At 43.1% G+C, this 17356-nt stretch overlaps 2 protein-coding genes across 3 annotated transcripts; both read left to right on the top strand.

Annotated features, from left to right (window-relative positions):
- Positions 1-941: 941 nt before the first annotated feature.
- Positions 942-6685, top strand: LOC309356146 (vomeronasal type-2 receptor 26-like; the record flags this gene model as incomplete). The annotated part of the gene is made up of 4 exons (XM_081887326.1): positions 942-1253; positions 2125-2979; positions 5140-5266; positions 5787-6685. The coding sequence occupies 4 exons, from the start codon at positions 942-944 to the stop codon at positions 6683-6685; spliced, it is 2193 nt and encodes a 730-aa protein (XP_081743452.1).
- Positions 6686-11366: 4681 nt separating this feature from the next.
- On the top strand, positions 11367-17006 carry LOC309354130 (vomeronasal type-2 receptor 26-like; the record flags this gene model as incomplete). Of its 2 annotated transcripts, none has more annotated exons than XM_081884015.1 (4): positions 11367-11769; positions 12645-13499; positions 15364-15490; positions 16108-17006. In XM_081884015.1, exons 1-4 carry the CDS (start codon positions 11458-11460, stop codon positions 17004-17006), a joined length of 2193 nt encoding a protein of 730 aa, XP_081740141.1. In that variant the 5' UTR covers positions 11367-11457. The 2 variants fall into 2 exon arrangements, with proteins under 2 accessions (XP_081740141.1, XP_081740140.1); XM_081884014.1 differs by lacking the exon at positions 11367-11769 and adding an exon at positions 14055-14282 and having other exon boundaries at positions 12707-13499.
- Between the last annotated feature and the right edge of the window lie 350 nt (positions 17007-17356).

Here is a 17356-nt window from a genome sequence, read left to right as displayed (position 1 = left end):
CCAGCAGCGGCATGTGGAGGAGCGGAGAATCGAACCTGGTTCACCAGATTACGAGTCCACCGCTCTTAACCACTACACCACACTGGTTTAATGGAGAGGAGGAGCCATGGCCACGACCAGTCACATGGGTGTCATAATCTAGAGAGCCCAGCATTCTGATGTCAACAGGAAATGGGTGAATAGCCAGTACTAACCATTGGTCTACATAGCTCAGGCCTGTCTACACAGAGTAGCAGTGGCTCTCCAGGATTTCAGACAGGGGTCTACCCCAGCCCCACCTGTATGCTAAGCAGATGATCTCCATTGGGTTTTACAGAATCTTCAAGAAAAAGTACATAGAGTAATTTTCAAAACATTACAGGCAACAGAAGGTTGCCTGGTATTGGGGGCAATAGCTTCATTGATGCGTGAGAAACTGAAGTGGGGCTTCAGAAACCTGCAAAGGGCAACAAACTACAAGAAGGAAGCAGCTGCTGGGAATGACTCCTCGTTTCAGTTGTCTCTAAACAAGGGCACAGAGTATGGGAAACAAGCAAGATGAATTGGAGCTTTTAATACAGGATGGCAAATATGATCTAGAAGGCAAGTATGCATTGCCTCTGGGTTCAAGATTTCTCTAACAGATTGGAGAACTGGGTTAACCAATGAATTTGAATAGGGACAAATGTAAGATTCTGCACTTAGGCAGGCAGTACCAACTTCACAAATATAAGTTGAAGGACACCTGGTTTACTAGGATCTCGCCATCGTAGTGGAACTCAAGCTTCACTTGAGTCAAAGTTGTGATGCAGTTTTTGCTGTGTGTGTGTTTGAGTTAAATTCTTTAATGGTTTAATTAAATCTGCCTGTAAGCTGCCTTGTGGTTCCCTAGCACAGAAAGGTAGGGAACCTAAGTTTCCTTAAACAGATTGACAAAAAATGGTACACAGCAAAACGCTTTGATGTCCAACTCTCATTGCAGTGTTGTACCAAAATACTATCAGCAAATTCTGGCCTTGGTGTTTGCTGTCAAGGAAATCAACAAGAATTCCAATATATTACCTAATGTCACATTAGGATTCCACATCTTTGATAGTTACTTCAGTGAAAGGATGACCTACTGGGCCACTTTGGAGCTGGTCTCTACACACTACAGATTCGTACCCAACTACCAGTGTGACAAACAGAAAAACCTGAGGGCCGTCATTGGGGGACTTGACTTTGAGATTTCCCTCCACATGGCAGCCATCTTAGGTGTCTACAAGATTCCCCAGGTAAGAGACAAACATGGTGACTTCCCCTCATTCTTCTTTCCTCTGTCCTGTTGAGAGAGGTTTTGCATTCCATAAGAGCCCTCTTGACAATTTCAGATTGTATTCAATAAAAGCTTTCATCTGCCTTCATCCATTTCTCAACGTGTGCATGTTCTTCAGAGGGTATGAATGGAGCATTTTGCGTATACAGTTGTACACACCTACTCTATATATGCGAACAGCTTAGTCTGCAGCCTCAGGTAGACTCCAACCAGGATGAATTATGGAGGCTGCTCATCAGACGCTTGCACATTACCTTAATTAATTTGACCTGGTCAGTTTGGGGCTTTCACTGGTGCCGTAAACAGCTCACTGGCTATCTACCTAGTGAAATCAGAGGAGCAGAAAGAGCTTTTCAATGGTTTCATTTTGATCTATAGGAAGACAGGTAGATGGGAAAGTATGCTCTCACCTTTGAGCTAATGTTGCTCAGATTTCCACTCCACCCTGCACCAACAATTTATTCCTAGAAATCAGACCCCTCCTGCTGCCTATGGTTGTTGCTAAGAACAATTCTGTTTTGGGATCTGCAGAGAATGTCTGGTCCTTGTAGAAGGAGGGGGCTCTGACAAACTCTCTTGAGAGAGAATGTCACTTGACTGCTTTTTCCTTCTCGGGTGTGACCCGTCTCAAACCACCACACCATACCCCCCAGTTCCTTCTCTCCGGAAGATATTGGGGTGCTGCTCTCCACCACTCCTTCTCATCTGCCCATTCCCTGACGGGCTTACTAAGACACTGGGTCCAAAGCACAATGGTTTCGTCATTGCTATCCACACATAATCAGTGTTTCTACTGCATTAATGGGAATTAGGTATCCATTTCCTTCCAGCTCACTTATGGCTCCTTTGCCCCAGAGGATGCTGGTCAAAGCCAATCCACTCCCTTCTACCGGATGGTGCCCAATGAAGCCCATCAGTACACTGGGATTGTTGAGTTACTTCTGCACTTTGGATGGACATGGGTTGGGTTGCTCGCTGCGGATAGTGAGAGTGGAGAGAAATTTATGGAAATCCTGCAAACTCTGCTTTTCCAGAGAGGCATTTGCTTGGCCTTTTCAGAGAGAACGTCAAAATGCACATATTTTGAAGAGTATTATGACATGATTTCCCAGTGGCTCCAAGCCTATCACATTATTGCGGAAAGCAAAGCCAATGCTGTCATTGTCTATGGAGAAGCCAAGTCCATGTTTTCTTTGCAACTATTGCTAGCGGCAGGGGAAGCGGAAAATGTGACATCTATGGAGAAGGTATGGATTATGACTGCTCAACTGGATTTCTCAGCAGTGGCCTTTCGAACTGGCCAGGATATGCAACCATTTCATGGCTCCATATGCTTCACAGTGCACTCAAAGGAGGTGCAAGGATTCAAGACCCTTCTTCGCTCCCTCAATCCTTTCATGGCTGGTGAAGATGGTTTTCTTCAGCAGTTCTGGCAGCAGACATTCTATTGTTTCTTTTCCAAATCCATTACTGAGTTCAGTGAACCCTGCACTGGACTGGAGAAGCTGGACAGCCTCCCCTCGGCTGGCTTTGAGATGAGCATGACTGGCCACAGCTACAGCATCTACAATGCTGTCTATGTTGTGGCACATGCTCTGCATGATGCCATGTACAGATCCAGGGCAAAACACAGAGAAATTGTGAGAAGATGGAGACCGCAGATTCAGAAATTGCAGCCTTGGCAGGTAATGGCTGTTTTGTTGTTGTATATCTTTTAACTATTATTTCATTTTATATTGTTGATAAAGCAAAGACAACAATTTTAACAACAGTCAAAAACTGAAAGAAGAATAACCAAACTGAAAAATAGGCAGATAGGACGTGTAGTTGCACGTGAGTTAAATTAAGACTTTAAAGTCCAAATTAAGTCCAATTTTATCAGATCACCAAGCATAGTTCCACATTTGCCAGGTTTTGGGGAGGGGGTTGTTTTGAAAACGTTGGTTCTGCTGTATATGCCAAATCATATAAAACGTGTCTAGTCCTTGTCAAAATCTCAAATTATTTGTGATTATCTTTGTTATAGCTATATTTCTGAGTGAGTGGTACAAAGTGTCCAGCATAAGATTTTGGGGCTGTGGTCTATTGAGTTGCAATTACTATGAATGCTGCCACTTTAATCTTGCCAATTTTTTTGGAAACATATTTACAATGGTATCATCAGAAATACACAGTGACATTCATTTTGGACAACAAACCATCTTTTTATAGTAACCTTTATCATTTCTGATCGTTTCTGAGAAAACCGGATACAACCCACTCACCTGAGCTTCAGCTCTTCAAAACAGCTAGGTGTGATATTGTCAATGGCAATTTCTATCTTAACTAGAGTCTTAACAGGAACACCTGTTTTGCCTGTTCTTCCCTCAATCTTACCCTCTCCCCATTTTCCTGTTCTTTCATTTTTACACTCTTCATTGAACTTCATGGATGTTTGCATGATGATTTTGGAAGACCTGTTTAAGCTTTGAAATACATATACAGTGTGCCTTAGTCCTATACGTAGGAATCTACAGAGGAAAGAGATATCAGCATTTACTGATATTATTGCTATTTTTATTATTTCGTGATTATATGAAATCTTGTCTACTGCCTTGGAAGAGGCAATGGCACCTTAAAAGACGATGCTGAACATAATATAAGTTTGAGTTTTAAACAATTGTCCTTTTCCTGCCATCTCAATGCAGCTCCACCCATTTCTTAGGAGAGTCTCATTTAACAACAGTGCAGGAGAAGAAGTGTCTTTTAGTGAGAACAGGGAATTTGAAGCTGGATTCGATATTACCAACTTGGTCACTTTCCCAAATAACTCCTTCATCAGAATGAAGGTTGGATGGATGAATTTGAATGCTCCCCCAGGAAAAGAGTTTTCCATCAATGAAGACAAAATGGTGTGGCACAAGAGTTTTGACCAGGTGGGGCATGATTTCAGGAAATTGCAACTCCAGTGTGTCCTAAATGTGATGTTTGCATCTTGGAAGCCTAGCTGAGACATGGATCCTGTACCTTCTCTCTCTTGCTGTTTATGAAAACCTCCATGAATGTTGTGGGGCTCTGATGCCCTGAAGCAGGCTAGGACGTAGTTCATTATTATATGCTTGTTTATTGCATTTTTAGCCCACCTGCTCCCATTGTTCGGTCCCTGCTCCTGCCAACCTAGCAGGTCAAAATAATAGGTACTGCTCCAGCGGGAAGGTAAACAGCGTTTCCATGCGCTGCTCTGGTTTGCCAGAAGCGGCTTAGTCATGCTGGCCACATGACCCGGAAGCTGTACGCCAGCTCCCTTGGCCAATAAAGCAAGATGAGCGCCGCTACCCCAGAGTCATCCATGACTGGACCTAACAGTCAGGGGGTCCCTTTACCCTAACTTGTGTTGGCCCAGTAGATTTAGTCTGGGGTTCTCAGTCCCCAACATTTGTGTTTCTTCAGCTGGAAAAACTGAAGGAACCTGAAAGTGTATACAGTTGCAGCTTATTTAAATCACTTAGGATGTCAAAACATCCTTTCAACTCTACTTTAAACCCTTTTGAATTTTATAAGAAATGTATTTTCCAAATAATAGTAATAATGTTCAGGTGAACTCCCTCCCTTTGATTTTTTTTTAAAAACCACACCTTGAAAAGGCCATAACTTAATTTTCAGAGTCACAAAAACATCTTCTGTATCATTAGATGCCATTAATGGCTGTTGACAGCTCATTGTTTTCAAAATTCTCTGAATATTCAGCAGGCCATTTCTCCCATCCACTTGATCCCTTGCAGCCCAGAAAATGGAGTTCAGCTTCTCCAAATGTACATTTCCCGCCCTGTACTAAACATATCCTAATGGTTAATTAAAATTCACAGGTGCCACCCCTCTCTCGATGCAACAAAAATTGCCCTTCTGGTACTAGGAGAAAAAAGAAGGAAGGGGAGAAGTTCTGCTGCTATGACTGTGCTCCATGTTCAGAAGGCAAGATTTCATACCAGAAAGGTAGGAGACATTAGGTAGCTTTCAGTTAACTCAGATTTCCTGTGAAGGGTCTGTGGCAGTGTGAAAGGTGTCACAGTTGCTCCTATTGATGTAGGTCTGATTTCCATGGTGATTGAAGTTCACAGACTTGGAGCTCTTCATTGCAACCAGCTGATGGCCCAGCAACGAGGCCCAGCATTTTCAAAGAGGTGCTTTGCAAGCCCAAATGATCAGATGATGGTTGGGGTTTACTAAGCACACTGTTACCTGCCCTACACCTAACATCAGAGGATGAGTTGCAGCAGTGCACCAGCAGAGGACAGGACTCCTGCTGTCCAGACCCACCTCCTTACTGTCCAGGCTAGCAACTGTGAGATCACTGTCTGCGGGAGGGGGGTCCACAGCCCTTTCTCCCCATGCGAGTCACTCCTGTGTCTGAAAAGTATTGTCTCTTCCACATCCAACTGGTAAGTCCCATACTGCCAGGATGCATACCTACTCACAAGTTGTACCCTTAAAGGGAATCCTTTCTTCTTTTCAGACATGAATGACTGTGTCGGATGCTCAGAAGATCACTATCCAAACAGGAACCGAACACAATGCATTCCAAAGGGCATCAGCTTCTTGACTTTGGAAGAACCGCTTGGGATGAGCTTAGCTTTTGGCTCCATATTCTCCTCTTTGCTCACCATATTGTCCCTCACCATCTTTATGAAGCATCAGGACACACCGATTGTCAGGGCCAATAATCGGGACCTGACCTACGTTCTCCTCCTGTCTCTTCTTCTCTGTTTTCTCTGTCCCCTCATCTTCCTCAGCCGACCAGACAGAGTGACCTGCCTTGTCCGACAAATGGCTTTTGGTGTGGTTTTCACAGTGACTGTTTCTTGTGTGTTGGCCAAAACCATCACCGTTGTTCTGGCATTCATGGCCACCAAACCGGGATCCAGAATGAGGAAATGGGTGGGGAAAAGACTGGCAAGCGCCATTGTGTTGACTTGTACTATTATCCAAGCTGGTATTTGCACTGTGTGGCTGGGAACCTCTCCCCCATTCCCCCATTTTGACAAGCACTCTGTGAGGGGAGAAATTATTCTGGAATGTAATGAAGGGTCAGCTGCTATGTTTTACTGTGTCCTGGGCTACATGGGCTTCCTGGCCATTGTCAGTTTTGTTGTAGCATTTTTAGCCAGGAAACTGCCTGACAGCTTTAATGAGGCCAAGTTCATCACCTTCAGCATGTTGTTATTTTGTAGTGTTTGGATTTCCTTTGTTCCGGTTTACCTGAGCTCCAAGGGAAAACACATGGTGGCTGTGGAGATCTTCTCCATCTTGGCCTCTAGTGCTGGTTTACTGGGTTCCATCTTTTTCCCCAAATGCTACATTATCATATTGAGGCCTGATCTGAATGACAAACAGCAGTTAATAAAGAAGAAATAGCAAAATATCCTCTTGTCACTCTTTTCTGTTACCCCAGAACATGGGTAATGATTTTGCTGCTGACTCCTTGATATAATTTCATTTTATTTGTTTATTGAACTTGCTATGTGCATAAAAAAAAAAATCAGATGGTTCTCCCCCACCCCGAGATGTGGTCCCCACCTTTGGGAGCCCAAGGGCACAACTGGAAAACTGAGGAACTCTTGTGGACACAAAAAACCACCAATTTCACAGAAGAAAGTGTGGAGATGCCCAGAAACTCCACCTCCATCCTTTCTTGTAACTTGAATCCATTGTTTTGGGTCCTACTCTCTGTAGAAAGAGACAAGCTTGCTGCATCTTCCATCTGACAGCCCTTGAGATATTTGAAGATGAGTATCATATCTCCTCCCAGTCTCCTTTTTCCAGGCTGAACATACCCATCTCCCTCAACCATTACTCACAAGGCTTGGTTTCCCACCCATCATCTTCCTAGCTGCCCTCCTCTGCACATGTTCAGCACACATTTTACCAGCTTCCTCATGAAAATATCTGGGGGGACTTTGAGAAAAGCCTGACTGAACTCAAAATAGACTGTGACCATAGCATTCTCCTGATCCACCACATTTGTAATGCCATAAAAAAGAAAAGAAATGAGATTGGTCTGGTATGAGAAGAACAGGCCCAGGACAGAACCCTTTGGCATATCTGTGGCATCAGGAGATAATATCCCTATGCTATGAGGAGAAAATGAAAAGGAGGGAAAAACCCCTCTTCCCAGAGAGAGTGACAGATGCCACATATACCTATTCTCCGCTCAGAATTGTACATGCAGCTTTCTCTGTGTATGAAGAAGTAGTTGAAGAAGAGCCAGGAAAGAAATTCCCTACCTCAAGTTTTGTTTTAAATTTTGCTGCAAAGCAGCAGACCTCCCTTACAGGCCTGTGGTCTGAAGTCTAGTGCTGCTTCCTTGGAATCAGAGAGTCGTGGCTGAGCTCACAATCCCTTTGTGTCTCAAACACTTGAGTGATTGACAACTTTTAGGGTTCTGTATTGTGTAAGAAAGTACAGTAAGTAGAGAGCTGCAGATGCTCTCTTCTGAAAACACAGTAGGTGATGAAACTGGCAACAGGGATGCAATGGAGGGGAAGGGTCAACAGGCTTATTTCTGCTCCCCCCTCATTACAATGCCTTGAAAACACTTGTCTCTGCTACTTCCAATGGACCAGCTGAGGCAAAGGGATCATTATTCTCTCCCCTGTTATTATGAATTACATGGTAATAATCTGCTTCTGATTAGACCTCCATAGACTTCCAGAATCCAGTCTAAAAAGAATTAAAACCCTCTCTGCCATCCCCAGCAAATGCTAAGGTGCTGCCGACTCGTTTAGTGAGCTTTCCCCTGGAGTTGGATCCTAGGTCTTGGGAATTTAGCTGGTGCATTCAGAGAGTGCCATTTAAAGCAAGCTGCTGTACTGAGGCTGTTTCTAATGCCAATGCTGATTAGATGTAAAAAGGGAAATCTCTGTCTAGGAAAATGCATTGTTCCTAGTATGGCAGTGTTGATGCTGTTAATCTTCTTGCTGCCTCAAATGGTGAATCTGTCAAATGCCAATCGGAGCATCAGTCACCTCCATATCCCTCACAAGTACTATCAGCCTGGTGACCTTATCATTGGTGCACTTACTTCTCACATCGTGTCCTCTGTTGACTATGAAACCTTCATACAATGGCCATCCATCCATCAGATTCTGAATCCATTGTAAGTATTTCAATTGTTCAATTCCCATGTCATATTAATTCCTAAGTTATCATGTGGGCTTAGAAATACATCCTATTTATTTTCGTTATGGGGATTTATTACTTATAGGGAGGGGTACAAAATATCCCTTCCTCCCACAGAACATAGGATCAGTCTTAGACTTAACCCTCTCCACCACCTGAATTTTAACATCTAAAATTATCAAGACAGACAATAAATTTCTAGTCAGCTTTGTAGGAACAAGGTGGATTATCTAGGATCCAGCTTTGAAGCAAGGAAAGAGCAGTCTTCCAGTCAGATATGACAGGATGTTCTGGGTGGTGTGATTCTCTCTCACCCCCAAGCTCCCCCACCCCATTTTCCAGAGCAGTGCTTAACGGAGAGGAGGAGCCATGACCACAACCAGTCACATGGGTGTCATAATCTAGAGAGCCCAGCATTCTGATGGCAACAGGAAATGGATGAATGGCTAGTAGGAACCATTGGTCTATCTAGCTCAGGCCTGTCCACACAGAGTAGCAGTGACTCTCCAGGATTTCAGATAGGCGTCTGCCCCAGCCCCACCTGTATCATAACCAGATGCTCTACCATTGGTTTTTTCAGAATCTTTACCACCAATTATCTGATTGGCAAGTCCTAGGCTCTGTGATTTAACCCACAGCGCCACCTGCGTCGCACTCAAAAGTACACAGAGTAATTGTCAAAACATAACAGGCAACAGAAGGTTGCTTTTTATTGGGGACAATAGCTTCATTGATGCATGGGATACTGAGGTGAGGCTCCAGAAACCTGCAAGAGGGCAACAAACTACAAGGAGGAAGCAGCTGGAGGGAATGACTTCTAGTTCCATTTTTCTCCACACAAAGGCACAGAGTATGGGAAACAAGCAAGATGAATGGGAGCTTTTAATACAGTATGGCAAATATGACCTAGTTGGTTAGTAGGCATTACTGAAAACTGGTGGGATGAGACTCATGACTGAAATGTAGGACTTGAGGGGCAATCTGTTTTAAAGGTGTAGACCAAACAGACAAGGTTAAAGTTCATAAATTGTTCAAAAACCATATTGTCAGAAGGGCAATTTTCATGGTCTGGTCAAAATATAAAGACTTATTGGAGAGTAAAACTCCGAGGTGGCTCTCACCGATGGAGGCCAAAGTACGTAAAAGACTCAATATGGAGGCCCACTGGCCTAAATATTGGGAAATAATTGAAAAAATTGGAGATAAATGGAGGTTACAGAGTATGGAAAAGTTAAAAAACAAGGTGCGAGATTGGTTGCATTATGCTCAAATCCAGGAAGTTTTTAAAGCAGACAAAAAAGTGGGTTTTCAGGAGGAAAAATCGAAACTAGAAACAGAGTTGCTTGAGCCAAAATCTAAGCTAATTTCGAGAATGTATAACTTGCTGCTTAAATGGAACACACAGGATGAGATTGTCAAATCCTCTATGATAAAGTGGGCACAGGACTTGGGGCATAACATTATGTTTGAAGACTGGGAAAGGTTATGGAACACCGGAATGAAATTCACGGCATGTACTGCCTTGAAGGAAAACATTATGAAAATGATATACCGGTGGTACATGACCCCAGTCAAGCTTGCAAAGATATATCACCTGTCCGATAATAAATGTTGGAAATGTAAGGAAGAGGAAGGGACATTTTTACACCTCTGGTGGACCTGCCCGAAAGTGAAGGCCTTCTGGGAAATGATACATAATGAACTAAAAAAGGTGCTGAGATTCACCTTACCTAAGAAACCGGAGGCCTTCCTTCTGGGCATGGTAGACCAGAGGATGGTCAAGAAAGATAGAACTTTCTTTATGTACGCTACTACAGCAGCGAGGATTTTGTTGGCAAAGCACTGGAAGACACAAAATCTACCCACATTGGAAGAATGGCAGACGCAGCTGATGGACTATATGGAGTTGGCTGAAATGACTGGCAGAATTCGAGACTCGGGAGAAGAAGAAACGGAGGAAGTTTGGGAAAATTTTAAGGACTATTTGAAAAAGCATTATAAGTTGTATGAATGTTAAAAAATGCTCCTTTCTAGGAAGGTATAGCTTCAGTATCGGCAAATTTCTGAATTGATAAATAAGACACTATAAGACAGAAGTGAGATAATGAAATATTTTTATTGTGTGGAAATTAAAAATTAATGCAATTGTACTGAAATGTTTACATCAGATAACACGATAAAATGGAAGATATATTGTTATGTATAAAATAAGTTAACAAATTGCTGAGGTTTTGGTTACACAGGGAATGCAGTGCTCGGGAGATGGGGGGAGTCCATTGGATCTATGGAAGTATGTATTTGAAAGTGGAAATTTGTTTATTAAAAACCTAATAAAATATTTATAAAAAAAAATAAAAATAAAGGTGTAGACCAAACAGGATGGGAGGAGGAGCATTATATGTAAAGGATGTGTACACTTGTGAATAAATCCAAGATCCTGGAGCATGGAAAACAGATTGAAAGTATATGGTTAAAATTGTAGGAGAGAGAAATAACAGTGACCTCCAAGCCAGACTGAAGACTTGGATGATGCCTTCCTTGAGTAGATTATGAAACATTCCAAAAGAAGAGGTATAGTGGTCATAGGAGACCTCAACTTTAACAATATCTGTTGCAACTCAAACTCTGCCAAGACTGTAAGGTCCGACCAATTGCACTATTGCATCGGGATTCAAGATTACTTTAACAGATTGGAGAATTGAGTTAACAAAATGAATTTCAATAGGGACAAATGTAAGATTCTGCACTTAGGCAGGAAGTACCTACCTCACAAATATAAGCTGAAGCATACCTGGCTTACTAGGATCTAGCAATCTTAGTGGAACTCAATCTTCACTTGAGTCAAAGGTGTGATGCAGTTTTTGCTGTGTGTGTATTTAAACCAAATTATTTATTGGTTTAATTAAATCTGCCTGTAAGCTGCCTTGTTGCTCCCTAGCACAGAAACACAGGGAACCTAAGTTTCCTTAAACAGATTGACAAAAAATGGTACACAGCAATACGCTTTGATGTCCAACTCTCATTGCAGTGTTGTACCAAAATACTATCAGCAAATTCTGGCCTTGGCGATTGCTGTCAAGGAAATCAACAAGAATTCCAATATATTACCTAATGTCACATTAGGATTCCACATCTTTGATAGTTACTTCAGCGAAAGGATGACCTACTGGGCCACTTTGGAGCTACTCTCTACACACTATAGATTCGTACCCAACTACCAGTGTGACAAACAGAAAAATCTGATGGCAGTCATTGGGGGACTTGACTTTGAGATTTCCCTCCACATGGCAGCCATCTTAGGTGTCTACAAGATTCCCCAGGTAAGAGTCAAACATGGTGACTTCCCCTCATTCTTCTTTCCTCTGTCTTGTTGAGAAAAGTTTTGCATTCCATAATAGCCCTCTTGATAATTTCTGAATGTATTCAAAAAAAGCTTTCATCCGCCTTCATCCATTTTCCAACGTGTGCTTGTTCATCAGGGGGTATGAATGGAACATTTTGCAGATACAGTTGTACACACCTACTCTATGTATGTGAACAGCTTGGTCTGCTGGCCTCAGGTAGACTCCAACCCGGATGAATTATGGAGGCTTCTCATCAGTCGCTTGCCCATTACCTTAATTAATTTGATCAGGATAATTTGGGGCTGTCAGGGGTGCCGTCAACAGGTCACCGGCTATCTACCTAGTGAAATCAGGGGAGCAGAAAGAGCTTTTCAATGGTTTCATTTAAATCCACAGAAAGACAGGAAGATGGGAATGTATGCTCTCACCCCTCAGCTAATGTTGCTCAGAGTCCCACTCCACCCTGCACTGACAATTTCTTGCTAGAAATCAGACCCCTCCAGCTGCCTATGGTGGCTGCTAAGAACAATTCTCCTTTGGGTTCTGCAGAGCATGTCTGGTCCTTGTGGAAGGAGGGGGCTCTGACAAACTCTCTTGAGATAGAATGTCACTTGGCTGCTTTTTCCTTCTCAGGTGTGACCCATCTCAAACCCCCACACTGTACTCTCCCCCCTTCCTTCTTTCTGGAAGGTTCTTGGAGTGCTGCTCTCCACCACTACTCCTCTTCTGCCCATTCTCTGATGGGCTTACTAAGACAGTGGGTCCAAAGCACAATTGTTTCATCATTGCTATCCACACATAATCAATGTTTCTACTGCATTCATGGGAAATAAGTGTCCGTTTCCTTCTAGCTCACTTATGGCTCCTTTGCCCCAGAGGATGCTGGTCAAAGCCAATCCACTCCCTTCTACCGGATGGTGCCCAATGAAGCCCATCAGTACACGGGGATTGTTGAATTACTTCTGCACTTTGGATGGACATGGGTTGGGTTGCTCGCAGTGGATAGTGAGAGTGGAGAGAAATTTATGGAAATCCTGCAAACTCTGCTTTTCCAGAGAGGTATTTGCTTGGCCTTTTCAGAGAGAACTCCAAAAGGCTCATATTTTGAAGAGTATTATGACATGATTTCCCAGTGGCTCCAAGCCTATCTTGCTATTGCAGAAAGCAAAGCCAATGCTGTCATTGTCTATGGAGAAGCCAAGTCCTTGTGTTTTTTGCAACTATGGCTAGCGGCAGCGGGTGCAGAAAACGTGACATCTATGGAGAAGGTATGGATTATGACTGCTCAACTGGATTTCTCAGCACTGGCCTTTCAAATGAGCCAGGATATGCAACCATTTCATGGCTCCATATGCTTCACAGTACACTCAAATGAGGTGGAAGGATTCAAAACCCTTCTTCGCTCCCTCAATCCTTTCATGGCAGGTGAAGATGGTTTTCTTCAGCAGTTCTGGCTGCAGACATTCTATTGTTTCTTTTCCAAATCCAGTACTGAGTTCAGTGAACCCTGCAGTGGACAGGAGAAGCTGGACAGCCTCCCCTCGTCTGGCTTTGAGATGAGCATGACTGGCCACAGCTACAGCATCTACAATGCCGTCTATGCTGTGGCACATGCCCTACATGATGCCATGTACAGATCCAGGGCAAAAGACAGAGGAATTGTGAGAAGATGGAGACCGCAGCTTCAGAAATTGCAGCCTTGGCAGGTAATGGCTCTTTTTCTTGGTATATCTTTTAATTATTATTTCATTTTATATTGTTGATAAAGCAAAGACAACAATTTTAACAACAGTCAAAAATTGAAAGAAGAATAACCAAACTGTAAGATAGGCAGGTAGGATGTGTAGTTGCACGTGAATTAAATAAAGACTTTAAAGTCCACATTAAGTCCAATTTTATCAGATCACCAAGCATAGTTCCAGATTTGCCAGGTTTGTGGTGGGTTGTTTTGAAATTGCTGGTTGTGCTGTATATGCCAAATCATATAAAACGTGTCTAGTCCTTGTCAAAATCTCAAATTATTTGTGATTATCTCTGTTATAGCTATATTCCAGAGTGAGCAGTACTAAGTGTCCAGCATTAGACTTTTGGGTTGCTATAGATCAAAATTTGCCGTTATTATTGCTATTGTTATTATTTTGTGATCATATGAAATCTTGTCTACTGCCTTGGAAGAGGCAATGGCACATTAAAAGGTGATGCTGAACATAAGATAAGTTTGAGTTTTAAACAATTGTCCTTTTCCTGCCATCTCAATTCAGCTCCACCCATTTCTCAGGAGTGTCTCATTTAACAACAGTGCGGGAGAAGAAGTGTCTTTTAGTGAGAAGAGGGAATTAGAAGCTGGATTCGATATTACCAACTTGGTCACTTTCCCAAATAACTCCTTCGTCAGAATGAAGGTTGGATGGATGAATTTGGATGCTCCCCCAGGAAAAGAGTTTTCCATCAATGAAGACAAAATGGTGTGGCACAGGAGTTTTGACCAGGTGGGGCATGATTTCAGGAAATTGCAACTCCAGTGTGCCCCAAATGTGATGTTTGCATCTTGGAAGCCTAGCTGAGACATGGATCCCCTATTTTTTCTCTCTTGTTGTTTATGAAAACATCTATGAATGTTGTGGGGCTCTCATGCCCTGAAGCAGACCAAGACATAGTTCATTATTATATGCTTGTTTATTGCATTTTTATTCCACCTTTCCTCCAAGGAGCTCAAGGGCGTGTGCTTACTTCCCGTTTTATCCTAACAACAAACAACCCTGTAAGGTAGTGTAGACTGGGAGAAGCAGTGACTGGTCCAAGGTCACCCAATGAGTTTCATTTGAACCCTGGTCTTCCACTTCCCTGTATAGCACATTCTTTAAAGGTTTCTAGGCCAGCAGAGTGTGACCTAAGCCTAATCTCCAACTAGCTTCTTTGGGGAGAAAGAAAAGGGAGCTGAGCCTGGAGACAGACGAGGCAGACTTCTGCAGAGAATGCCTGGTTTGGAGGCTAGTAATTCTCAAGTTATAGTAGCAGAAGTCTGGCAGAGTCCAGCACTATCCTTGGTTTTGAGGCTGCTTAACTTGTGTGACAATTGTCTCTTGGCCCAGTGTATTTAGTCTGGGGTTCTCAGTCCCCAATATTTGTGCTTTTTCAGGTGGAAAAACAGAAGGAACTGGACAGTGTATATGGTAGCTGCTTATTTAAATCACTTAGGATGTCAAACATCCTTCCAACTCTATTTTAAATCCTTTTGAGTTTAATAAGAAATTAATTTTCCAAATAATAATAATATTAGTCTTCAGGTGAACTCCCTCCCTCCCTCCCTCCTTTTGATTTATATTTTTTAAAAAACACATTGAAATGGCCATAACGTCATTTTCAGAGTCACAAAAACATCTTCTGCCTCATTAGATGCCATTAATGGCTGTTGACAGCTCATTGCTTTCAAATTTCTCTTAATATTCAGCAGGCCATTTCTCCCATCCACTTGATCCCTTGCAGCCCAGAAAATGGAATTCAGGTTCTCCAAATGTCCATTATTTCTCCTATGCTAAACATTTCCTTATCGTTAATTAAAATTCACAGGTGCCACCCCTCTCTCAATGCAACAAAAATTGCCCTTCTGGTACTAGGAGAAAAAAGAAGGAAGGGGAGAAATTCTGCTGCTATGACTGTGCTCCGTGTTCAGAAGGCAAGATTTCATACCAGAAAGGTAGGAGATAGTAGGTCGCTTCCCGATAACTCAGATTTCCTGTGAAGGGTCTGTGTCGGTGTGAAAGGTGTCACAGTTGCTCCTATTGATGTAGTTCTGATTTCCATAGTAATTGAAGTTCACAAACTTGGCGCTCTTCATTGCAACCAGCTGATGGCGCAGCAACGAGGCCCAGCATTTTCAAAGAGGTGCTTTGCAAGCCCGAATGATCAGATGATGGTTGGGGTTTACAAAGCACACTGTTACCTGCCCTACACCTAACATCAGAGATGACATCAGGTACAGGGTCGGTAGGTGTAACTTGCTAAAATGGCCCGAAGGGCCAGAGGTTTTCTATCACTGGATTACCTGGGTGGTGATGGAGATGAGTTGCAGCATTGCACCTGCAGAGCACAGGCCTCCTGGTGTCCAGGACCACCTCCTTACTGTCCAGGCAAGCGACTGTGAGATCATTGTCTGGGGGAGGGGGGTCCACAGCCCTTTCTCCCCATGCTAGTCGCTCCTGTGTCTCAAAAAGATTGTCTCTTTCACATCCAACTGGTAAGTCCCATACTGCCAGGAGAATGCATACCTACTCTCAAGTTGCACCCTTAAAGGGAATCCTTTCTTCTTTTCAGACATGAATGACTGTGTCGGATGCTCAGAAGATCACTATCCAAACAGGAACCGAACACAATGCATTCCAAAGTTCATCAGCTTCTTGACTTTGGAAGAACCACTTGGGATGAGCTTAGCTTTTGGCTCCGTATTCGCCTCTTTGCTCACCATATTGTCCCTCGCCATCTTTATGAAGCATCAGGACACACCGATTGTCAGGGCCAATAATCGGGACCTGACCTATGTTCTCCTCCTGTCTCTCCTTCTCTGTTTTCTCTGCCCCCTCATTTTCCTCAGCCGACCAGACAGAGTGACCTGCCTTGTCCGACAAATGGCTTTTGGTGTGGTTTTCACAGTGACTGTTTCTTGTGTGTTGGCCAAAACCATCACCGTTGTTCTGGCATTCATGGCCACCAAACCAGGATCCAGAATGAGGAAATGGGTGGGGAAAAGACTGGCAGGCGCCATTGTGTTGACTTGTACTGTTATCCAAGCTGGTATTTGCACTGTGTGGCTGGGAACCTCTCCCCCATTTCCCCATTTTGACAAGCACTCTGTGAGGGGAGAAATTATTCTGGAATGTAATGAAGGGTCAGCTGCCATGTTTTACTGTGTCTTAGGTTACACGGGCTTCCTGGCCATTGTCAGTTTTGTTGTAGCATTTTTAGCCAGGAAACTGCCTGACAGCTTTAATGAGGCCAAGTTCATCACCTTCAGCATGTTGTTATTTTGTAGTGTTTGGATCTCCTTTGTTCCGGTTTACCTGAGCTCCAAGGGAAAACACATGGTGGCTGTGGAGATCTTCTCCATCTTGGCCTCTAGTGCTGGTTTACTGGGTTCCATCTTTTTCCCCAAATGCTACATTATCATATTGAGGCCTGATCTGAATGACAAACAGCAGTTAATAAAGAAGAAATAGCAAAATATCCTGTTGTCACTCTTTTCTGTTACCCCAGAATATGGGTAATGATTTTGCTGCTGTCTCCTTGATATAATTTCATTTTATTTGTTTATTGAACTTGCTATGTGCATTTAAAAAAAAAAAATCAGATGGTTCTCCCCCACCCCGAGATGTGGTCCCCACCTTTGGGAGCCCAAGGGCACAATTGGAAAACTGAGGAACTCTTGTGGACACAAAAAGCCACCAATTTCACAGAAGAAAGTGTGGAGATGCCCAGAAACTCCACCTCCATCCTTTCTTGTAACTTGAATCCATTGTTTTGGGTCCTACTCTCTGTAGAAAGAGACAAGCTTGTTGCATCTTCCATC

This window comes from Podarcis melisellensis (assembly GCF_964234715.1).
Source record: "Podarcis melisellensis genome assembly, chromosome: 13".
Taxonomy (NCBI): Eukaryota; Metazoa; Chordata; class Lepidosauria; order Squamata; family Lacertidae; genus Podarcis; species Podarcis melisellensis.
Note: the sequence above shows the minus strand (reverse complement) of the source record. Positions and strands in the feature narration are given on the sequence as shown.